This window comes from Sturnus vulgaris, chromosome 3, assembly GCF_052056855.1.
Source record: "Sturnus vulgaris isolate bStuVul1 chromosome 3, bStuVul1.hap1, whole genome shotgun sequence".
NCBI classification, from domain to species: Eukaryota; Metazoa; Chordata; class Aves; order Passeriformes; family Sturnidae; genus Sturnus; species Sturnus vulgaris.
In genome coordinates, this window is record NC_142245.1 from 21,895,099 (window position 1) to 21,921,178 (window position 26,080).

At 37.5% G+C, this 26,080-nt stretch overlaps 1 protein-coding gene across 8 annotated transcripts in view; it reads left to right on the forward strand.

Annotated features, from left to right (window-relative positions):
- The window catches only part of USH2A (usherin), a 368,811-nt gene that overhangs the window by 228,516 nt on the left and 114,215 nt on the right, over positions 1 to 26,080 (forward strand). For all 8 annotated transcript variants that reach the window (XR_015802194.1, XM_088161172.1, XM_088161173.1 and 5 more), the window contains exons 39-42: positions 5,529 to 5,679; positions 5,849 to 5,991; positions 13,810 to 14,438; positions 24,554 to 24,891. Coding sequence is in view for 7 of the 8 variants with exons in the window: in XM_088161172.1 (XP_088017298.1) it covers positions 5,529 to 5,679; positions 5,849 to 5,991; positions 13,810 to 14,438; positions 24,554 to 24,891 (1,261 nt within the window). In the remaining variant the exon portion in view is untranslated. The remainder of the gene's footprint in view (positions 1 to 5,528; positions 5,680 to 5,848; positions 5,992 to 13,809; positions 14,439 to 24,553; positions 24,892 to 26,080) is intronic.

Sequence of the window (26,080 nt, forward strand, 5' to 3'; positions counted from 1 at the left end):
AGGTCATGGAGTAAAGCTCAAGTTGATTTTTAGTGACCTACTAAAATTGTGCTCTGCAGCTAGGAATACTAAATAGTGAAAGTGCAGAAAAATCTGCAGTTAGAGTTTACACACTCAAGCCAGATAAAGATAAAATTTAGATTTTTTTTCAAACATCTTATTTTTATTTTTCTGAATGATGTTGTGCCATACAAGTAACATTAAAGATTAATTCTAAAATTGAATAGATTTACAAAACCATTTCTTTTGAAATGAAATTACTATTACAGCAGAGAGTAGAGGTATAAAACAGGATAGAGCATGAAGAGAGAACAAGTATTTCTGCACTCTGTTTATATTGTACTTCTGAAAAGAAAATTTCACTAATATGAGATGTGAACAAGTTCGGACTTAATCTCTAAGTTTACAAAGGCTTTAAGCTGCTCCTTTATATCTCTCAATTAGCTTTTTGCCAAAACACAGCTTCCTTTCTCCCCAAGATAAATGTGCCTGAGAGGGGAAAGCAAGAGGGCCACCATGAACATTTCACATTATGTGTTCCAAAGTGCAAGGATGTGCATTGAATAAGGGTGTGTTGTCCTTGGTAAATGCATTGTTAGATGGAGCTGTGTCTGTAACTGAAAACGTCCAGCACTGAAATTATAAAACTAGAAAGAAAATCCAAAAATATTCTGTGCATTCTCTAGTCATTGAGAACGGGAGAAATAACATGGTTGCACATATATATTAAATGAAAAAATCAAGATCAACTCTTATATTGTGTATAAGTTACAATATATGTACACTTCTCAGGTACACTCTGAGAAGGAAAAATAATAGGGAAAGAGTTAAAAACCAAACCAAAGTAAACTTCAATGAACCTGTGAAGATAAGAAACAAATAAAAGCAATATTCTGCTTTGCCAAGAGATAAAGGTTTGTAACTAGCATGCTGTTCTAGTGATGACATATGGCCCAGCATCATGGCCTGTCTTTCTCTGAAATGAAACTAAAACACATGCCCAAGTTGAAAATTATGGGGAGTGCAATGACTAGAATTATTTGGACTGAGCAAACCACTAGATAACAGGCATACCTGAGAAAATCACAAGAAGCAAATGTCAACGTGCAGAACATATTGCCATATAAAGTGCCGTAATAAGATGATCTCAGTATGGGCACCTAAGATAGAAAATGAATCAGGAGTACCTAAACAAGCGCTACAATGAGATAAAGACATGGGGTTTGTGAATTGAACCTAGAAAAGAGGAAGAGTAGTCATAACAGAGCAAGACACTTATCTAAAGGCAACTTTAGATAAAAAAAGTGGAACTTTTCCTTGCTGTTTTGGTACAAACGCTGGAGAGCCTATTTTCCTCCTCCCCTGTAGCTAAATCTCTGCAGTTATCATTTGCATCCATGTGTATGAAATATATTTTGATAAGATACAAATGCTAAACATTTTATATATGCAGATATGGCAACTTGTAGAGTTACATATTCATAGCTCCAAACTCTTCTAGCTGCCTATCTGGAGATATTATAGATACATTGGGGTCAGTATATCTGATCACTGTTAAAAGTGGTGACACTTCACTCACTGGTGTGAGTTTGCACCAATTTTATAGATATGTAATCGGGCTCTGCTGGCTTTTCTTCTTCTTCTTATGGAAGATTAAGAGTAGAGACATTTTTATAACTAAATAATCATTTATTGTCCTAATAGTAGTTCAGCTTTTAATAGTCCTGCTCAAAGTTGTCTACTTTCAGAGACTTTATATTTCAGATAAATCCTTATGATAATTATAATGGACACCTCTCAGAAAAAAAGGAAACTTTCAACATGGAATAAACATTTAAGCAGAATAATTTCACAGAATGCTTGCTGTCCTAAAATAAAATAAATACTTACAAAGCTGACTATTTTTGCACACTTTATTTAAGATAAAGAAACTGAGGCAAAAAGCTGAAATAGTTTTCAAAGGCTGCTTAGCACAGTACCAGCTGAAGAGCGATCAGATCTTTCTTCGATCCATCTACATGTACCTGAGTATTTGGAATACAATATATCATTGTCATCTTGAAATGGTCTTCAGTTTTTATTGTTTTGTGGAACTGTTTATTAATTATTTGATTAGAATTGACATCTGATTAAATATTTTATTCAGCCTTTGTAGTCTCTTGATATACAAAGCATGACTTTCTGCCCTGCTAAGTGAGGATTTACTGGGCTAGATGTTGATTCAGTAGGTTGCAAGTGGAGTGCTCGCCCCCTGAGGGTCATATTAAAGCTCGAGGGGAGATTTTTGAGCAACACTGCATCTTAAAGACGATATATCAAGCTGATAGATACATGGCTCTTCTGTTGAGAAATTCACAGTAGAATTATTGCTTGTTGCCAGTTATTACTTGGGTAGTAAGGAGTCTCTTGGGGATATGGATTGGATAAAAAGGGTTAAGCTGGGGGAAATGTTACACTGAAGACCTTGGTGATGAGGAATGCCTGAAATAGTCAGAGGATGTTTTGTGTGCAAATTAGAATTACCATTTTGGGGGGTAAGTCTCTGCCGTTTTAATGAGCAAATCGTGATTAGTTTAATAGAGCACCTTTCTCATTATGACTCAGCAGAGACTTGACAATTTATTTGCTGTACCCTCCTGCCCCCCTGCCCCATTCCTTTAGAGAGCACTCACTAGTACATCTCCAAGGAAATTCTCTGTGGGCTACAGGAAGCCTTTCAGATAAATACAATTGCTCTGTATTGAAACATGTCTGTTTGAAAGTAGCGGGCTTGTCTTGTTCTCTGGGTCAGGCGACTTTCACAGCAGAGATTTGTCCAAATTTTCTACTCTTCCCAATGCTATGCTTTTGTTGGTAGAAGAGATTTGAACATTTAGCTGAGATTACCTACGCCATTAAAATAACATCCACACTGTGGAATTGTTATTGACATTTAGACAGCTACATCTTTGTTTTTTGATGAACATTCCTGTATCGCTATAATAACCACCTCTATACATACATAAAGCTTAATCTGAGCTTTTACTTTGTAGATCTCAGAGAGCTTTACAAAGAAGGATAAGTATTATTATCTCCATTTAACAGATTGGTAAATGAAAGACAAAGGTGAAGTGATGTGTCCTGACAGAACTGCAAATAAATTTAACGCTTTTGCCTCCTTAGTGAGTTTCCTCACACTGGCCCCTCAGTAATGCAAACTATGAGTTCCTGGCCACACTACTATATTGGCTAATTAGATTTAGTTGTTGATGTAGCTTTTTTTGCTATGTAGAAATTCAGTGTGAACTTTAAAAACTGGTACATTTTAATTTACAGACAGTTTAGTTTCAGTTGAAGGAGTACCTGTTTTGAAAGGATATGGACTCTTTCTGTTGGTGTCAGCTTAAAAAAACATTTAAAAACCCTGAACTAAAAATTTTTGCTTTAATTATGTCATCTTTCTCGTGCTGTCTCAGTTTGCCTTCAACTTCAGGAATCATCTTATAAAGAATACCAAAATAATACATGATTATCTGTGAGTAATGCACGTTATATCCATTTTTAAAACCTGTTATTGCACAACTGAAATCCGACTCTGCTTATGTTGCTGCTAAACAGAACAATGTTATGTAAGATAAATAAATGTGTTCTCCATTTTACTGTGAGAGTGAATGTCATGTGCAGAGACATTTGCTTTGCAAATGTTTTTAATGGCTCATCTGGAGGGATATTTGGTCTGTTTAAATTAAGCCATCCACCTTCTTTCCTCTGAGGTAAGGTGCTCACTAGCTCTTTATTGGCCTTGAAGGTGTTGGCATGGGATTTGCAGACCATGAATGACATTACTCTCAGAGACTTTCTGGATTTGGAAGCAGGAGGATTTTTAGGTTTACTTGGGATTCACTGGAGCCTGTTTGCCTAGGTGTAGATAACAGCACAGGAAGGAACATCCAAATGCAGTCAGGTTGGCTCAAGCCCCCATATTATATGTTTTCTTTTTCACAGTGACAGAGAGAAGCAGAAGGGAATGAGGGAAGATGGAGGTTCTGTTCTACTTCATCTTGTACTGAAAAAGGAACAGGAGGGCAATATGGCTAGGGGCCAACTATCAGAAGTACCTGATAACTCCAGTACTCCAGAAGCCAGCTTTTAGTAAAAATTTTATATGAGAACTGACAGACCTTGAAATTAATGTAAAGGGAACAAGTTTCTTAGGTTGTAGCGGGACATGTTTTGTGCCTTTCCATGTAATACAGTTTGGATCTGGAGATGAAAAATGGTGAAGTGCCCCAGATATCAATGTAATCAGAGCAAAAATATCAGATGCTAGTTCACATGTCTGTTAATGTATATATCAGTATAAATAAAAACTATTATATGTGACTGATGTATTTTTTTTTTGGAGTGGATGCATCTTTTCGCCTGTCTCAGGGAGAGAATTACTCAGACAGTGTATCACAAAGTCTATTTCTTCCCTTATAGTAACCACCTCATATACAGGTGGTAAATGAAAATCATAAAGCTTACTGTAAATTACTGTTAGCTCATCTTAAAACTTACAACTTAGGCCCTGAGGCTTACAACTACACTTTAAGTTAGAGGTCTGTGAGACTGGTTTTTCTCCAATAGAGACAAGAAGAAAATAACAGCAATGAAAAAGAATTTCTGTTGGAAAGACCAAAGGAAAAAAGCAAATGGTAACTGCTGGACCATGAAAAGCAAAACTATTATACAAGAGTTTAAATGACAAAGACAGTAGCTTTCCAGTGTTTTAACTCTAGAAAAGAGCTACAGAGATATGGCTACAGATGTGTTATATATAAAAGTTACAGATGTGTTTAAATACAGAAAGTTTCTTCAACAGATTGATTTCTTGTTAAAGAAAAAGCAAAGCCATAAACTCACAGGTGTAAATTGTCATAGTTCTTTTTACTGCATGCAGTGAAATTTGCAGCAGTTAAAGGTCATTGGTGGTATCATTACTGACACATTTTGATCTGTAGTTCCTTGGACTTCATAAAAATTAATTTCCTTAACAAAACAGTGGGCTCGAGACTGAGACTTCAGTGAATCCATTTTGATTTCTACCTAAAGATGTCCTTAACTTAAAATTTCTTCTGTTTTCTTTTTAAGTTATTATTAATTTATAAGGGTGAGAAGGTATAAGGTTGAGAATGATAAAAAAGTCTGATCAATTTTACTCATGCTGGGTAATTTTTCTGTGTAGCATTTCCTTAGCTTCTCAGGGTGGCAGAGCTGGGCATAGGGAGAAGTAGATAATATTTGAACAGGTGGTAGAAAATATGTTGCTTCTGAATTACTTTTGGTGTTTGGAGGTTTGCTTTTAGCAAGATGATATGCACATATTGGAAAGAAGAAAATTAAGAATTAGCATTGTTCAGTAGTGAAAATGTTAAACTAAATGGACCATGTTAACATTACTGTTGATCCTGAGGAGCAGTTTTTCCAGTATATGGAGCATTTTGTTTCCACGCGGCATATGTTCTCCATGGTTTTCTCTGCTCTAATTCATCCATGTTTTTCAACAGCTCCAGATGGCGTGATGCCTCCAAGGCTTTCATCTGCCACTCCGACCAGTCTTCAGGTTGTCTGGTCTACACCAGTTCGCAACAACGCCCCAGGCACGCCCAGCTACCGACTGCAGATGCGGCGGAGGCGTTCTGCTGGTGACATTTTAGAGTACGCAGAGCACAGCAAGACCACCTCCAGTGCTGAGCAAGAGAAGTCCCCTTCCCTCCAACACAGCTCACCTTTAGGGTGGCTGGTCTTGTTATGAGATGTAATGTTTTAGTCTTTCTTGGCCTGCTGGGATGTGTTCTGAAGTAACCCGTGCTGTTTTTCTTTGCAGTTTGCTTCCCAGCCCTACTGCTTCCTTACAGCACAGGGTCGGAGACCTGCAGCCCTACACTGAGTATGAGATGAGAGTGGTTGCCTCCAATGGTTATGGCAATGCTTATAGCAACTGGACTTCAATGACTACAGCAGAGGACAGTAAGCAGTCAGATCTTGTTTAGCTCCCTTTAGCAGAAAATGTAAATAACAGTCCAGCTGCCATTGTACTTAATTTCTTTAGTTATCTAGCTTTCTCAGTTATAGAGCAGTAATGCATTTCCTTCCCTAGTATTAACTTGAAGTAAAAAACTCCTAAAGGATCAAGTATCTGTTGTCTTACATATTCATTAAAAAATATGGATATTTACATATGTATTTTGTGAAGCAGTATCTTATTTCTGCATATAATATTCTTCCAGCAATATATGGTTAGTTTAAGATACCCTGGTAAATACAGCTGTGTTCCTTTATATTCAGGGACTTGATTCTGATTGCAGTCTTATCAGAGAAAATAAGTTGAAGTTAATAGTATATGACAGTCGTCTTATCTCCATGTTGAGAATACTCAAGCTACCACAGAACTTTTCATTCCCAGTGATCTTTGTTAATTCAAAGTGGTGGCCTACTGGTCTGAAATTGGATTTGTCATTGTCAATCCCATCACTTTCATTGTTAATAGTTCTGTGTTCTCCAGACTCGCTCCCCACAATTTTTTCATCAGTCCCTTGATTTAGCAGCCAGCTGTCAGTGTATAGGTATGACCAGTTCGTTGACAGGACGGGATTTTGCACCTGATTCAATATGTAAGCAAAACCAAAAATGACAAAAACTGAGCTTGTTGTTTGTAATACAAATAGAAACACACAATTTCCAGCTTTTTTTTCTTTTCCTAAGAAACGGAGCTGATAGCTTTCTTGTACAGGGTAGCAGGATAACTAACATTGGTTTAGTAAATATTCAGTGCTGATGACTCAACTTGATTTTAGTCCCTTCTCTAAATGGACAGCTCTGTTGAGAAAACACTGAGCAGAAATTTTTTTTTCCTACAATTGTAAAACGTTTTTCTTTGAAGTTGAGCAAATTATTCACAACAGAGATTTATCTGGTAAGTTCAGTTAAGCTCCAAAGGTATTAATGCTTCTATAAAACTCACCTACCTAAAAGTAAACATAAGTTCTGAACTTGGTGTTTAGATACCAGAGCTGTGTTATCTACCTGTAGCAATTCTTTCTGAGATTCAGTTATTTCATTATATTGTTTGCTAACAAAAGTGGTTACGATATTATTGAACTTATCTGCATTCATAGTCAAAATGCAACCAGTCTCCTGTTACTATTTCATTCAAATTGCAATAATTATATAACTCTGGTCTGATAGTTCATATAGTGTTTCTTTTCACATACAAGGAGGACAGAAGTACATTTAAAAGGCATCACTTGTTACTGATATAAAAATTACTTTTGTGCAAAGTAGTAGGTGTACAATTTTAAAATTCTCTTTTGAGGAGTAGGGTGGAAAACCTACACAGGAGATTCAACATTTACCAACAACCCTTTTCATTTAAAAAATAAAACACCCTACATTCAGTGGTGACAGAGGACTCTGTGGTGTCATTGTGGTGAGCTGCCATATGTGAAAGGATATTCAGCTCAATTGCTTAAGACTGAATGATTGTCATTGGGTCTAAGCAGTATTTTTGTCAAGGTTTCAACATGTTTCTTGTGAAACTGCCTATACTGACAGTTTGCTACAGAAGTACACTTAATTCCTGGCCCAACAGACTTTGACTTTTTAAAGCACAATTTAATAGTGGAAGTTTGCCATATCTCTTACTCTGTTGAACTAGATGTGTGTCTTCATGTCCTTATTGAATTTTATTCAGTAAATACATGTCTTTTTTGTTTCACCAAAGCATAAAGTATCTGTAGGCATAAAATATATGCATGTGTGTCTGTGTGCACGTACACTTGACAGCAATAGATGTGAATCAACACATCCACTTTTAAAGTCAGTAGAGTTCCAATAACACAAGCTGATGATTTCACAGTATATCTGTATATGATATTTTATTTATGATAAATATCTGGTAAAATAGGACGATATTGGGAATCATAAAGGGAAAATTAGCAAGTGCTGCCAAAAAATATGTTGTATCTGACAATGGAATGTCATAATATACAGATTAGTAGGTTTGGGGTATTTTTAATGCAAGAAAAAAATGCAGTAAAGAATGTTCAAATACTTCTATTTACATGATTGTGACACTAGTAACTGATTCCATGCATTTTTTAAAGTCTAACCTGCCCATGCCAGATAACAATAATATACATAACTATGAATATTTTAAAACCTGTTAAATATGCATTAATAAAAGATGTTTGTTCCAGTGGTCTTGGTAAGTATAGCATCAGACTATTTACTGCCAGAATATCTAGAGATAGAAACAATTGATGAAGTTTCTGAATTAGAGCTTGCTTTCAGTAACTTGAATGTAAATTTTAGATAGCTCTCTTGCAATCAGTGTAAAGATCACTGTACTGAGAGGTCAGTATGTACCATTTTACTTAGAGCAGAATCTCATACATAGTATTCAGAAATAAAACTAAACCTTCTAGATATAATAAAGGAAATACAAGTTAGGTTTTCCCGTTAGCTGTGAGGAGCCTCTGAGCTCTCTGAGATTTGTAAATCATTGGTTACAGTTACCTGAAGCTGCCTCAATGGCAGCTACTAGGTTCCTATGGTATAGATTTAAGACGTGCAAAATTGTATTGTCTGATCGCAATCCACACGGTGTAATTTTTGTTCAGAAGGACATCTCCCAAGTGAAAAAGGTGCTTTTTCAAGTGCTTGAGAAAATACACCATGACTTGGACGAGTTCTAAGATAGCAAAAATTCTACTTTAAAGACAAGCTTCCTGTTACTTTATTAACTTTTGGACACCCCAGAACCTGTCTGCAGCCCAGTGAGTTGCATACAGGAGAACATTTCAGTCACCAGCACATTCTCTACCGTGGCTGCATTTTGGGGTCAGTGTGGGTTAGTGTACAGCTCCGGTATGGAGAGCCAGTCCAATTGTTTATTTCTTACATAAGTGACTTCAAGTACATCTCTTTTATACATAATGAAGTTATAGCCAGCCCAGTGTTTCTTCACAATAAATATGGGCAAAAGCACACACTAATCACTGGAGATCGTTACATGTTGAAGTTGCTGGAGATAAAAAAGCAATTAAAAAAAAAAAAAGAGCTCCTGAAATGTATCAGCTGAGCTACTTCTTGTCAAATCAAGGAAGCATTATTCCCATCACAGGGAGTGTGCTATGGTGTGCTTCTCTGGCATGCTTTGGTTCCGGGATGAAAAGCCTCAATCTGTGGGGAGATCTCATCACAGACTACACTTTCCCAGGAGGGGAAGACGAGGGGCAGGCACTGATCTCTTCTGTGTGGTGAGCAGTGACAGAACCTGAGGGAAAGACCTGAAGTTGTGTCAGGGGAGGTTTAGATAGGGTATTAGAAAAAAGTTCTTTTCCTAAAGGGTGGTTGGACATAGGATCCAGCTCAGTAGGGAAGTGGTCACAGCCCAAGCTTGACAGAGTTCAGGAAGTGTTTGGACATCGCTGTCAGGCACATGGTGTAACTCCTGGGAATATCCTGTGCAGAATCAGGGGTTGTGCTTCAATGATCCTGATGGGTCCCTTCCAACTCAGGAGATTCTATGATTCTATAATTCTCCTAAATCTTCCTGATGTAGACAGTGAAGAGATGCAATGCAGAATAAGAGGGTAAATAATGCAGTTCGCCACCTTTCGAAGCTCTTGCTTTCTCTGGTTATGATATTTGTTGTTTGAGAAGACATGTCTCCTACTGCAGCTATGTAAATTATGTCCATATAATTGAGTCATATGAATTAATCCATAAATAGTTGATGTGAATGTGTTCATGTGAGCTTAAGAAAGAAAAATGGAAACTGAAGCAAGAAGACAAAACCTGGTGAGGTGACAAAGGGAAGAGAAAGAATGTGAAATACCTGACAGGGTGAATAGCATAAGAACAGAACAAATTAAGCTGATCTAGCAGTGGCACATATGATAAGATGATCATTAGATATACAGTGCAAATTGCCCATGCATGCCTACAGATTAGGAATTAGAACTTTATTGACTGGTAGAACCGAAGTTCTGGAACCAATGTGCATTTGGAGCAGTAGAGGGCAACAAGTCTTAATACTCTGAAGACAGCTCTTAATGCATATTTGAAGGGGTTCATATGGATTGCATGTCATTGCATGAGCAGCTTAACCACTTTTGAGTTCTATGATCTCATGTGATAAAAGATTCCTGTGGTCCCATATGCCCAGAGCTACACAATTTGGTTTTGCTGCTGGGTACTGTCAGCAGTATATGAAAGACACCACATTCTGTTAATATGTATAATTTCATTTTCCATGTTCCTGAAAAGAGTAAAAGGAACAAAATTTTTTTCTGCTTAGGGAGAGATTTTCCCAGCAAATCAGGTATTTCTCATTAGCTTTAAAGGGCATCAGTCCAGGTACATGTCTTAGTATATTAAGCATAAATGTAGATTCCTCCCAAAAAATACAACCATGAGAGTGTAACTTCTTTCTTTCTAAGTCTCACAGTAAGTAAACAAGTAGGTCGTTTTAGTCAGGGAATTAAAAAAGATTAATGAGAGTTTTGTGCCTTTATTTTAAGTCAAGTCTGAACTTTTGAAGCAGATGAGCGGAGTAATCTACCATAAAAGATAATTTCATTTGCCAAAATGAAACTACCTTCTAGTATTAATACTGTAATGAAATGGTTTGAAATATGAACTAAGAATCTTAAGGACAAAGATGCTCACTGTTCCATCTTCAGTAGTTACTTCTGTAAACAATTACATCCATGTAAAAAGCTTTATGATTTTATTTTCATCATTGACAGGCTGAGCTGTGTAGCTGTCATACTTTGCAGTCTTCCCTCCAGTGACAACCACATTGACAACATGTTATACTCCACATTGATTTTACAGTTAAGGAGCTGATTGTGATATATAGGGATTTTAAGAATTCAGCTGAGAGGATGACTTTTGCCTTTTATCATTCCATTAAAATTTTATAACCATCTTTTTCATGTCATTTCATCCATGAATTCTTACTTTAGAAAGTGATAGCTACTGCTGTGAGCATAACTTTTTTCATGTTCAGAGCTTTTTATTGTATTAGCAAACTATCCCAATTATAGTTAATACTCATGTTTTACATAATTGTGGTGACCCTTTCAACCAAGCAGCATCGTGCTAGTTGATTTGTACATAGAATTAGATGATTCTGCTTGCCATTTAAAAAGAAGCTGCACTGAATGAGTGTTGGGGACCAGGATTTAATGCTTTCCCATCCAGTGGGGCCAATTAAGCATCTCTCAAACGTCTTGTTTGAACTCAGAAAGTCTTAAAAGTCTCTCTTTTAAAAGGGCAGTAGGGAATGTGTGGGTAGGTATGCTAGCTACCAAAATACGCTTTTTTGAGGGGAAGGGGAGGGACTAGGGGGACCCAAAGCTGAAGCTTGACAGCTCCTCCCGTACATTACAGATTGTCCTTAAGGAATAAGTCTGAACTCGGGGGTGTTGAAGCTCAGGTTCAACTAATTACCATGAATGTTTCACCTGTAATGCCTGCAACTTATTCAGTAGGAGTATAAGGCTTAGCTGTTCCTTTACAGCAAGCTCCTTGAATATTGGGGGGCTTTTCTGTTGTGTTTTTTTCCCCCTCCTGCAGCTGCTCACAGTCAAATAGCTTATAAGCTGAAATTAGATAAAATGCAAATTTGTAGTTCAGTAATAAATATCGTATTTCAGCTCCTTTCTGCCACTAAAGTAGAATTTTCAGCAACTGATTTTCAAGGTCTTTAATTCCAATGCAAATTCTCCTCCTTCCCTTCCACCCCGGAAAAAAAAAATCGGTTTGCAGAATATAAATCTAATTCAGATTTACACCTCCACCTCTCCAACTTTCAGTGAGGTCTAAATAATGGACCAAATTTTGTTCCAACTTATGACCTAATTGATTTTACCCAGGAGTACATGCAAATAGAATTTAATTACTCTTTACAACAGATCATCTTTTGTACTTGCAAATTCAGAGATCTAAATTAATCCTAGTGTGCACAAGCATTAAATACAGAACTCCATCCTTATTATCACCGTGAGTAGAGCAGGATATGTGATACGGCTGAGCTTTATGGAGTTGCTTTGTGATGCATCATATAATGAAAGAAAAAACACTGTTACTTTTCAAATTTGAAAAAAAAGAAAAAAAAAAGATTGCTATCCCAATTTTACATAACTGTTTTCAGAGACATCACTGGAATAATCTTGATTTACTTCTCTTTGTATGTGAGAGGAGAACAGGGACTTCTGACTGCTTCAGCTATTACTCTAAAATATAGAAAGAGCAACTCATTGTGCTGGATTTATTTGATTCCTCCCCTTCCTCCCCGCCCCCACCTTTTCCCTTAAAAATTATCACGAATTATTTAACTTCCAGTGAAGTAAATGATTCTTCCTATAATGTTCCTTCTGGTTTGGACACCAGGAATTAGATACTACTGCTGTTGACTACAACGGAATTCAGCATATGCTATGTCACCTCTCCTGAAGTCTTGGCACACCCATAATCACTAATAAATTTTAAATTTTTGAACTCTTATAATTCCAAATGTAGGTTTTCTCTTCTTCCCCTGCAAATCCCCAGATCTAAAGCTATTTTAAGCAATTACTAAATCCGAGTATATCTTTTTTTAAGATTTCAATAAAATGTAATGTTCACAGAAAAATCTCATAAATGTCAAAATTGCTATGGGCAGAATGGGGGAGAATATAGTATTTTCTTGATCTGCTGTAGCAATTTATAGATTTCAGGACGTGGTTTATAAGAATGCTAAATGTTCTGGAATTACAGCTGTTACTGATCAGTGATTGAGCCAGATTTGTGTTATTGCACCATGTTCATGCTTGTACCTAGAGAGCAGTAAAGCCTCAATATAATAAAAAGCACCTGCATTTTAAATGAAATTTCAATTGAAAAACTTAACAGCCCTTCAAATTGCAGAATTTAACGCAGCCCAGTAAAGCTTAAATAACACTTTGCCTCCACAGGCTGAGGGCTTTGCATTCAAGGTGACTTGATTGTGTCGCATGGTGAAATTATTTACAATTAAGGAATTTCTCTGGAGGGCTGCAGAGTATTTGCTGTTCCACAACACCTATGCAGGCATATGGTCGGTCTTTTTCAGTATTCATGGAAGCTCCTGAACCTTTATGATAATTGAATCAGTTAGAGTGCTGAGTGGAGCAAGCATAAAACCTGTTAACCTAAAGGTCAGATCTGTGCATTGTTTATTTATCAGTAGGTGAAAGAGCTAAATCGGCAGCTTCTGTCACAGTCGAAGTAAAAAATCACCTATAATATTAACAGGGAGTAGATAAATTGCAAAAAATGGATTAGAATTATAAACAGAACGAAGTAAAATATTGAATATATAATGAGAGATGCAGTAGGGACTTACTGAGCTGTAAAATACACAGCATTGTTATGCCTGTACTGTTGGTTGCAATTAGTATCTAGCGCTCTAGAAAAACATCCCCAAAAGCTAGAACTGCAGGTCTGCAGCAATACTGAGCCGTGCACTTTCTCCACATGCAAACAGCTTTGATAGGGCACTTCTGAGACACAGGAGGAAAAAGGGTGTAGAAGAGGAGGGGAGAAGGTGAGCAGCTTGCCTTTGAGAAGAGAGCCATATTCATCCCCTGAATATCTGGGCCTACATTTTCCAAAGAAACAGGCTATTTAGTGGATCCGAGATCCTTTAGTGATTTTTAAGCCTCATTTGGTGAGTACATCTTGCTGATACTGTTTTTTAAAATCACAAATTATTAGTAATTTCCCTTTCCTTTTTATTTTTTAAAATTTTTTTTCCAGAGCCTGGACCTTTAGATCCACCGCTTCTATTGGATGTTACAGCAAGGGCAGCAAGCATCACCTGGCAGCATCCTCTAAAGCCAAATGGCATTATCACACATTATAATATTTACCAAAATGGCCAACTGCATGCTACAGTGCCAGGAACTGCATCTAACTGCACTGTAGAAGACTTGCATCCTTACACTGTCTATGTGTTTCAGGTAGAAGGATGCACTTCTAAAGGATGCTCTCTTTCCCCCACAACCCCAGAAATACAGACACTTCCAGATGCCCCTGAGGATATTCCTGCTCCAGAACTCTATTCTGATACTCCAACTTCTGTGGTCATATCCTGGCAACCACCTGCTCGCCCAAACGGTTTGGTGGAAAACCTTACAATAGAGAGGAGGGTGAAAGGAACAGAACAAATCTCCACTGTGGTGCATCTCCCTCTCAGTGAGTCCACGAGCTACATTGACCAGAGCACTGCTCTGAGCCCTTGGCAGAAATTTGAGTACAGAGTGCTGATGAGCACCCTGCATGGGGGCACGAACAGCAGTGCCTGGGCAGAAGTTACCACCAGACCTTCAAGACCTGCTGGTGTTCAGCCACCTGATGCAGAAGCATTGGGACCCTATTCAGTCAAGGTAGGAATAATTCTCATTGCCTCATGTCTTTAACGTGTTTTCCTTGTAGCAACTGTGTATTTAAGAGAGACATCTACTGGCTGAGCCAACAGACTTCATTGCTGCAGGGGTAGTTGAATAATTAGTGTCTGTGCTTTGGCTCAAAAGCATTAGATTCCTTTCAATTTTTTTTTTCTTTACGCCAGCCTCTGGCATTATATTCCAGTTCATTTTCTTCCTTACACACCTGATGTATTTTCAATATTAAACTTAAATGATTGCTTTTACCTCTGTAATCAGATCAGAAAATGACCTACTACCTTCTCCAAAATTTCAAGACTTCATTAAAATGCTAAGAAGTAAAAAGGATTTTTTTTCTGTAATTAAGTCTTCTGTATAATTATTAGATTTTTTTAAATTGCTAACGAAGACAAAATAGCATTTTTGTTCTCCTGATTTACAGAAGAGGAGTCTTACAGGACTACATAGTAAGTTTTCAATTATTCACATCGTTCTGTTGGGAATGAACTCTAGAGGACAGGATAACTACCATTGTTTTGGCTTGCATACAAACTTCATTCAAGGGAAATTAGTGTAACCAAACAAGAGGGATTTTTGTAGCTTAGAAGCCTCTTTTGTGTAAATACACACATGCTTCCATGGATTCAGTCTTGTACTAATGCCAAAAGTATTGGTACAGTAGCTTGCTCACCAGAGCACAAAACAAAGGACATTTGCATAAGATTGAAGTTCATCTGTTAGATTTATTATTTTTTGGTATACATTGTATTTTCAAAAGGTAAACAGAGTGGTGTTACCAATGCAATCTGAATAATTTGAGAGTATGAATTTCAGCAGTAAACCAATGCTGATTTTTTTTCTTTGTTCACACATAATTTTAAGCTATGAAAAAAATAGCCATTCACTATTAGACAAAAAAATTCTGAGCTTATAAAATCATGTTTTAATGTCTAAGGAATTGCATGTTATCTCCGTGTTAATTGCAAATCAGTTCAATATGAGTACAATGGTTACTATAAGAATTAATAACAATCGACTACTAGTAATTATGATGAATTGCCAGACTGCTTATTGAAGATTTGGGCAATCTACTTCCAGGACTCTGCCCTCTGTACTTCTGTAGATACATCTTAATATTCCCCACAATTTATAGTAAAGCATTTTTCATGGATTTGCCAGAAGCTGCAATGCTGAGTAAATAGTAGCTCTAGTTCAATCACGGGCTTCCCCACGTGTCCACGTTTCACTGCATAAGCTTTTCTGCATTGGCTTCAACTCTGAGCACAAAGACTCACTGCAACCTTTGAAGCTCCAGTTAACATATTAAGAACATAATAATTTTATATCTTATCTCTGGGTTTTTTTTGTTGTTTTTTTTTTTGTTTTGTTTTTTTTTTAAATCCAAGTGCATTCAACACTAAATCCTAGTTTTAAAAGCCTGTGGGTTATCAGAGATTGTGTCATTCTTTGCTGGATGTCTTTTCCTGAGGTCAGACATGTGTGTTCAGTTGGAATTTTATTGTATTTTGCTCAACTCCAAGATTAAGTAATCTACCAATACTGAAAGTTAGTTGGGTCATTTATTTCTTCTGAAATCTGAAGTCCGGCAATGCAGTTTTCACTCTATAATAATTAAATTTCAATGCAACATTGTTTCTGAAGTTTGTTTTCCTTTCTTACTGAAGAGTTTAAATGCTTATTTTCCTTCTTCTTCCCCAGCCTGTCATTAATATTCCAAACTGTTTAAAGCCCTTTAATGTAACTGTATGAACTCCTCTATGAATGGTGGTCAAATTTAGTGTCACTGCACCTCATGTAGTCTTGGACTTGTGTTTTCCACCTGGAGACAAATTTGATCTGTTAAGACAAATTTTTGTCAAAGATGCTGAAGCCTGGATGTTTTCATTTCCATGAATTGGTTATACAGTCAGTTTTTATTAATTTCAAATATTTAACTTAAAATGTTTAAAATAGTTTCAGGTGGCAGTATTGAATTGAGAAAAGTGACTTAAATATATGCCTCTCCAAATATATTCACTCCTGAGTATCTCATCTGCTAAAAGTCTCTCTGTTACTGTACAGAGCACTGGTTCTTTGCTGATATCAACATAGATTCTTGTATTTATCAAGTATTTTAATTTGCTTAATATTATTCTATTCTATATTCATAAGTGGTAGAAAGGCAGGAGCACTTAGTACAGTTCCTGTGCAAAAAGTATCCCATGGCTGAGATATTGCTTCAATTCTGATTTCTAAGATTCTAAGACTTCTTAAAAATCTTTAAGTTTCTCTCACTTGTCCAGGTCAGCAAGATTGTTTTATTTTTTTTTTAGCATTTATTATTCTAATAATAAATTATTTCTTCTCTCTTTTAAAAAAAATGAAGTAAAGCTATAGTTGCAGAAGAGTTCATTGCACTTCATCACCGATGAGATAATAGACAAGACTTGCTGCACCCAGCAGTTTTCTCGCCTTCTGCTTGTTTGCAGATGGGAGCACCAGAGGAAGCGACTGGGATTTCATCTTACTTGTCGGTCTTCTTACAGATCTGTCAAATGGATTAGCTTGCTAGAGGTGGTGTTGTTTCCTTCCTCCTGTATTTTTATGGCAAATTCATGCCAGAATAGTAGGGCTTGGAGAGCACTCAGGGCTTCACTGTGTCCCTGAGGCAGTCTTGTGTAAATGCTGTGTACTGGGAGAGTACAAGAAGAACAAGGGAACACCTGTTCACAAAATGTTTGGGGATTTTGCCCAAATTCTTTAGAACTAGGGTGGAGATCTGCCAACCCACTGTGTCCCTTCACCCCAGAAACTGCTAGTTGCACAGACAGAACAACTGTGCAGTATTCTGCAAGGATTGCCTCTTAGTGGCTGAAATGTTTTCCTGTGTGGAAATAGGATGGATTTCATATGGAATTGCTTTACACTGGTGCCCCTAAGAGTCCTGGAAAGGCTTACTTTCCCTCCTGAGTAGCTCAAGCCCAGCACACCTGCAGTGCATATATCACCTATGTAGTGTTCAAATGGAATTTGTAGAGTCCTTTGTTCTCTACAGTGCTCTTACCTCAGTGTCAATGATGGTAACTCTCAAGCACAGGGTGGAAAACAAGGCATCTCTTTGGGAAGGAGATTTTAATTACCTCTCACCCTAGAGAGAGCTGTCCTCCCAGGTTAGAGCAGAAGGTATTGGAAGGACACTGTGGGAAAGATTAGCAAGAGGCTCCTTTACCAATCCACGGTCGCAGATCAATAGAGGCTTTCAGCTGTCAGTGCAACCAATCCCTAAACCATGAGTGCAAATATTTACTTCTACCGAAAACAGAGAGAATTTACAAAAAAGAGAAACATATTTCCATTCCTTTATTTAGTCATTGAATCAATAAAAATGATTTGAGGATGTGAAGAATTCAAAGTGCTCCAGGATAGTACTCACTTGAGTATACAGCTTATTTTCATAGACCAAAGCTTTCACTTTGCAAGGAGGAAAATATCAGCACGGCAGGTCACTCTCAGCATAAACACTTCTGAAGCAAAGAAGAAAATGTCCTTTAACATTTAATTTTAATCAGAATGGACCAATATCTCTCCATAACATTTAACTTGCTTTCCTTTGTGCAACAGAAAGTGTAAGGCTGTCGATAATTTTTAAAGTACCCATTTCTGTGACACCTGCATGATATTTTTTAATATTTGCTGAATTGATAATGTTCATGCTAGCGGAGTATAATGCACAATAAACTGCTTTTGTGGCTGATTAAATGCCAAAGTGAAGTGGAGGTATTCAGCAACTGCAAAAGCCGTTTATTTAGTATATGCCAATGCCATGAACATTATTCCTGTTACACAAGATTTGCTATACCCTAATGTACAGAAGTAGGAAAGAAATTGTTTCCTTTTCTTGTGAGGGTTGCAATTGCTGTGCTGCTTCAATCTCACACTTCACACTGATATGACATTCAGGAATGTAGCTAGGTTGAGTGGCTTGAGAAAGAGACTGGTTTACACAGTGAATAATTATTTAATGGAGTTCTTTGTGTAGGAAAGGCATTATGTGGCTGGGTACACTGAACTAAATTAACGTAGTATGCAAATATTCCAACTTTGGCCTTATAACTTTTGGTAGGAGGATTTCCCTTTTGCTGCTGGGGTTCTTCCTTGAGGATTTTGGCCTAGAAAAGGCACCTGTAGTCTTAATTTTGGCTTAACCAGAGGCTTGCTGCCTCATATTGCCTGTATTGCTCCCCCTCACTGATGACTGCCACCAAGTGGACCACAGACAGATAAAAAGCTGCAGCCATTTCCTATCATCCTTCATGTAACTCTTTTCTCAAGATAGAAGTTGGCATGAGTTGTGCATAATCCTGATGTTTCTCTCCAGGGGAAAATATTTTTTTATTTTCAGTGTTTAGAAAGAGTTTACAAGGTTGTATGGAATAAATACCTCATTGACGTGATGTGCTATTCCTTCATGATAACATTATTTACAGAAATTTCCTGCAATTTGGTTAGATACAAATTGAGAAAAATAAAAAGTTATTATTACTTCTCTCTTAATATATGTTATATATGTTGCCTGTGAGAAATGAAGGGCTGTGGTGATTCTGTAGTACCTGACTGCCATTCTAATTTCTTTGTGTTTGTTTGGTTGGTTTGCTTATTGATTCAGTAATGTCATTGATTTTCCATGGATTGATTATTTTTCTGAAGTATTTCCTCATGAGTTCTTGATTGAGGAAGGGTTATAGGCTTTTTAGTTCGACTGTCATTCATGTTTGTTGTTACCCACAGAGATGACAATCTCTTACTTTGCCGTTCATCTGCCATTCTGTTCTTTGTATAGAAGAAACTGAAGCATAGAAAGCTGCTATTCCACCCTCCAGATTGAACACTGTCATTAGTTTGCTGTCCACAGTATCTTCAAGAGTTGCCATCTGTACTCTTTCAGTGCAATAGATGATCATTTATTGCAACAGTGATAAACTTTTCTAGTAGCTATTTCTCAAATTTCACTACTGAACTGGATATGCAACTGAGTGAACACAAATAAACAAGGCTCCATTTTTATGGTTGTCTTCTGTTCTTCATTAGCCCAAAAGCTGGATAGTGGACTGCTAAATGCCTATTGTTCTGTAAATAGGCTAGGATTAAAATATACAGGAGAAAGATTTCAGCTGTAAGGAATAGATATCACTGACACATTTAAAGCAACATACTCTATAGTTACAGTTTGAGTATCATCCATGAAAGAAAAGGTGTTTTCTTTGTCCATTTTCTGTTTCCCACAGAATTAGTTATAGGCACATGTTCTAGAGCTGCGTTTTTTTGTCTCACACATTAATGTTTGCCGTCCTGTGAAGATGATTCTGATTACAGAACGTTGGATGCAATGCTAATTACTCCAAGGTCACTGAAGTCGGTGCTAACAGTGAGGTGATCCCTCAGTGTTCCTCCTCTGCAGGCCACTGTGTGGCAGAGAATGAGGCTGTCAGGTCCCTTCCTCTATTCCAGGTTTAAACTCCCTGTTGCTATTTCATTCTCCAAACGCTTCGGTCTGCAGTTACCCCAGAACATAATTTGGAGAGTAGAAACAACTCTGATTCCTAAGCCATGTCTGCTAAAGGGGGATGCAGCAAGCCCAGGTAACAGCTTCGTGCTGGGAAAGGGTAAAAAAAGGGCTTGGAATTTGTTCACCAGCCTTTCAGTTTTATGCAGGTATGCCTGGTGCATCGGGGAAATTGTTTAGGAGCAATCAATCCTTGTGTGAAGATTGCCTTGTAATGCTGCTAAGGTCAGGGAGACCTTGGTTCATTTGACACATAAGTGCTGCTTGAGTGACTTAGGATATTCCAACACCCATAGGAACAACCTTAACTTGCACACTAGAGGTTTTCCACATGTTAGGACTGTGATTTCTTGCACAGCTTGCTCATTTGGTTTAGATTATACAGTGGGGTTTCATTGGCATCATCCTTCTGCCTTTGATAAAGTTGAAACACTCTAGTGCTGGTGTTTAGAATCATAAATGTTCTTTTGTTTTTCCCACTACTCAAGCAAACTTCTAGGAATTTTTGTAGCAGCAGCTGGTTACTGCAAACTTGATCATGCTGTTCTTCTGTGGTAGTCCTTGCTGAAGCTGGGTGTAACTCATGTGCAAAGTGTATGAGCAGAACCATCAGTGACCTTTCTGAGAATTTGCACTTCCAGTATGATCCTGGCTCTTGACTGAACCCACAACAATTTCTGTGAAGACAGATAAGAATTTAGGAGGAAATTCATTTCCCAGCTATTCTGGGGGAGCTGGGAGGTTGTCAGAGGCCTGTAGTCCAGTGGCTGGAATGCAGAATTAGGGCAGCAGGCCTTTGTTTGGAGTTTTGTTTCTTTTTGATATGTGATTTAGTCTGGGATTTAGTCTCTCTATCTCTTAAACTGGAATAATAATTGCAATTTGAGACTTACAATGTGCTTTGAGACCAGCAGTGAAAAGCTCTCAGTAGTGTATTTATTACATTCTGTTTGTAGAGGTTACAAGCAGTATCTAGGAGAAATGAGAATAAAATGAAGCCAAACACACTGATTTAAAAGCAAACTGTTGAAACCAGGCCTGAACAGTAAAATAGCGTTCATGTGCCAATGCCTCTCCTCAGATAGCTCAGAATTAAGTTGCAGGGTTCCAACTGCTGTCAAAAAAGGAAAAAAATTCCAAGGTTATAACTGTTTAATGGGGGGAAAATGGCTAATTTCTGTCTCTTTAAATTTTGTGGTGGAGAAAATAAGGTCCTTTGATCTTTAAATGAAAGCTTCCAGAGTCATTACATTGAATCAGTTAATCTCTCCCAGTAGTTACCTTATTCTCTCTTCCTCATGGGCATCCTCTTTCATGGTCTCAGTGCTGAGCTTCAAATCAATGAACAAACTGTTACTGCTTCCAACACAGCCTGTCTAGTGAGCTTTCCTGCTTTCATGCATTGCCAAGCTCTTACCTCAAACCTTGGCACATCCAAGAAGAGAAGAAGTCCAGTAGTGCCACATGTGTTTTAACCAGGCTGGCTCCATCATCTCCGTTTATGGGTCAGGCAGTCCCTTGCCTCTTGACAAGAGATGTTTGTGAGGGATTGCATGTCCTGTCATCCACAGGTGACACAGGTAATTCTAAGTAGTTCAAGTGACACAGCAGGGTTAGGGAGTATCCTTGGTCATCACATTACTTAGTTAAAAAAAAATTATTAACCAAAACAACAATAGATCTTCATATCTTTGCATGAGATATCTGAGATATCTGTGCCCAGAGGAAAAGAAATATTGCACTGTGTGTGCTGCTGGCTGAATATACTCTTTGTTCAGAATGGTTTTTATTTCTCTCAGGTAAAAAAAAAAAATCAAAATTTAAAGAAATTTCCCACTGTAAACCCTGCAAAGCATATCTGTTACTTACAGTATGAGCTACTGTACCTCTTAGAGCACAAAAAATGATGTGAAGTAGCACTTGGGAGTTTTTTCAGGTGTTACCAGCTAGTACACACACTGTGTGAAACTCAGGAGCTGAAGTTATGGAGCAGCCTCTGTTCTCCTGCCATGGTATTAATCTGTTCCTTTATGTGAAGGAGTTACAGGGTGTGGTGAATCTTGCTCAAGTTGTCTTAGAATGATTTTGTAGATTTAGACATAAAAGTTAGGCATCAAAAATGAAATATGATTAGAAAATAACTCATGATAGAATATGATAAAAATAACTTATCGTTTCTTGAGATAAGTTTTGGTACATAGTAAATGTTTTGAGACAATTTTATCTTCAGGGCATATGTAGTACCAGGTATTTTCTAAGTAGTTTGCCTGCAGTTCTTTTATTAGAAGCCACCTTGTATTAAGCAACAAGAAGGCTTTTTTCACCAATAATGACAGATTTACTTTATTAAGATGTCAAATATGTTATCTTCACCGAGACAGAATTTCAAGATACATAGTTTATCCCTGCATTTCCAAGAATTTTACAGCCTGTCTTCCAGTTTCTGACTATCTATCACTTACTCTTCTTTGCATTTGCTTCCCTTGTTTCAACTTGTGTCTCTTGCCTCTTGCTTTATTCCTGAGCTGAGAGGCCAAAAAGGCCTTGACCCTTTGTAAGTGCTGCTCAACAATAACAAAAATATCCCTGTGTTAGCAACACTGTTTTCAGCAGAAATGTGAAACAGCCCCATACTAACCCCATTCTATTATGAAGTTAACTCTTCCCAGCCATAACCAGCACATACTTGTACTTGAAAACTTTTTCTATTGTCTGTGCTAATAATCCATTCTTCTGTTTCCTAAGCTTATCACTAGATCACATGAAATACTTCAAAAAGAGAACTCTGCTCAATGTCTGTGAGAATGGTGCAGACTCAATTCCTACCTTGTGTGAAATTTTGCATTGCTTTGTCAGTAGCATTTTCTTTATTTGTTCGAATATGATTTGGGGCCAGAAGCAACAGAAATCTGAATACAGCATTTGATAATTAGCCAGAGCTAAGCCTTTCCTATGTGGGCACCAATAATCTTGGTTTTGCTGTCTTTACTCAAGATCACCCTGTCTCTAATACTCTGTTTAATAGTATTCCAGAATCTGTTATCAAAATCCTTCAGCTTTCTCCAGCACTTTGCTGCCAGCTTTCTTACAAGTCTGATGACCTCAGAAGTCCTTCTGTACCTAAAATATAGCATTTTGTAATCCCATTTTAAAAAAAATCAGTTTAAAAATCAAGCTTCTCTGTTTCCATGGTCGTGTGTAATTGTGCATATACATCTTTAAAGATACTTATTTTTGAGACTGAGAGAATTAAGGAAAAAGTTCAAATTAACTGGAACTAAAGTATTGTGTTATTACTATATAACACTTCAGTATTTTCTTTGTTTTACCTAGATTTTAGACATATATCTAGGTTTTAGGCATATCTAGGTTTTCTCCATTTCTGTGTTCTTTTCTATGTTGGATTCAATCCTTAATTATCTTGTGCCTGGTAGGAAAAGAGACAGCAATTGTTATAGATGGGTGGGTAAATGGCAAGGAGAACAGACCCAGAGCAAAGCAAGGCTTGTATGCTTCCTGCACTGGGATTTCTTGGGAAATGAGTATTGATAGATGCTTTTACACTACCTTTATGAAACTCTGAGAATCTTAATACGTGTTAAGTTGCATGTCCTCATTGTGCCAATCTGAAGGCCCCTCTGTCATGATACCATGGCAAAAAGCCTTAAAAATTAATAAAGAACATCCATGCAGTTTATAGTGCGATGGAGTGTGATTTTTCAGTGGAGCTGGTAAGAATAAATATATATATAAATGTGCTATCAAACCCTCCTCCCCTAAAAACTTTAAAAATCTCACCTAACCTCAGTTCAGTAAGAACAAAACCACAGTAAGAGTAGCAGTATGTATATGTATATGCATATGTATATGTATGTGTATAAATCGATAAAAACCATGAATTCTGTATGTAACTTCCAATCTTTTTGCAATAAGATTTTCTCAGTATAATTTGATAGTTCTTAAAATGGAAAATTGTCCCTGTTCTTTGATACTTACCAGTGTAATATGTTAATTAAAAATAAAAGGGAAAACCTGCTAATTTCATCATATGGAGAGTGCAGAAAAATCTGTTTTCTTATAGGAGCTAATGCAGTTACATCTTTTTGAAAATTGTGGAAACACAAAGTAAGATTCATTTTTACTCTGCCACTGGTAGTTGAGCATGCCAGGTAATACACCCTAAGAAAATAAGTGACAGTTAGTGATACCAATCATAAGTATTGTACTTCTGCTAATGCACCTGAACATCTAATGGAATTTTGAGTGATGTGGAATTTTGAGTAATGCATTTGCATTTTACTGGTAAAGCAAAATAATATTTTTCAATGGTTACAACTGTTACTGTGGACCTCATTAAAATCAAAGATTAGATTTCTATCTGATTTTCCTTTAAAAATAAAAGTCTGTTTTGATGGAAAAGAACATCTTCAGACCCCGCTTGTGTCCATCTGTAGCATGCTGTGTCTGTATTTCTGCAATGTGACTGTGAGTAGTCTGTAAAAGAAAAAAAGTGTTAAAAAGTTATTTTAATTTTTTTTTCCTCCTTCTTTAGGTGTCCTGGAAGCCTCCTCTGATTCCGAATGGAGAAATCCTTAACTATGAGATTCGCATGCCTGACCCACGCATCGTCATCGCTGGGAACCCTTCATCGAAAGGGCTGAGCCATTTGGTGACCAACCTGGTGCCCTACACGAACTACTCGGTCACAGTGATAGCTTGTACTGGAGGTGATGGCTTTCTAGGAGGCTGCACTGAGAGTTTGCCCACAAGAGTGACCACACCCTCGACAGTTCCTCAGGGTGTCAGTCCCTTGTCCGTGACTCCAATCAGCGAATCCTTTATCGCCGTCTCTTGGCAGCCACCGCTGAGGCCCAATGGTCCCCATCTGAGGTAAGCTGAGGCTGAGACAGCAGTTTGCTTCTCCTCACCCAAATCTGACTCAGAAAGTTCTGAGTGATGCAGAGTTTGTCCTGTGATCTCTTAATGTTGGATTTTTAAAAATTCCTCTTTAGGGCTCAGAGAAGAGCCAGGATTATTCAGGGCAAGTGTATTGTCTGTGCTGGAAGACTCTGGATCTCAGATATGTGTCAGATATTTCTCTGAAATATTCTCAATACTCTGGGTTATTTCACATGGAGAGAAAGTGACCATTTGGAAGGATGATGACATAAAATAATCTTCGAAAATTAAGTGATGAATGAATTTTAAATGAGACAGTGCATGAGAAAAATGGAAGTTAAAGTGCGAGAAGTGTGAGGGTGTAGCCAAAATAGGAAATGCAAGAAAGTGCTGTGGTTTCCTGTGGTTTCACCACAGGAGCCAAAGAAGGGAATCTCCTCTGAGCTTTGTCTGGAATGATGGAATGGGAATCTTGACTTGAATATTGAATACTGAACATGTGTGTGTAGATATACATTAAAAAAAATATGGATTTGAGTGCATAAAGGTTTATAAAGACAAATATATCTTTATATATACACAATAAAAAGTGTCAAATCTTTCATTCTAGTGCTTTAACATGCCATGAAACATTGTGCATGGAATTATAGCTCTGTACTCCATATGTTCTGGTTAGTAGCTCTCTTCTAGGCGCACTGATGGGTTCAATAATTATCATGTAATGCTGTTTCAGTTGCGTATGTTATTACAGCACAGTAGCTTGACTTTTTCTTCAGGCTTAATTAGGGCACACTACAACTGAATGAAATGATGATTGCTCTACAGTAAAATTTGAAGTTTCGGAAAAGCAGTGTCTGTTATTCTGGGGTTAACAACATGACCATTTTACCATAGATTATTGAAGTAATTCAGCACGACCTACATCTGCAGATTTCATTTCTTTCATGGTGTGCCATGCTGCCCTCAACAAGAACAACCACTGAAGCAGCTGCTCTGTACAGCATGATGGAACAAGAAGTGTGCAGCAAGCAGAGTAGCAGCAGCAGCTGCCAGTGGGGGTGATTTACACATGATCGCCACTCAGTGTTCAAAAAGATTTGATGTTTTTCAAGACTTGTCTGTGAAATATATTGGACAGAATATGCCAGGATGGTTTCTTATAAAGCTGTAATGATCTGTC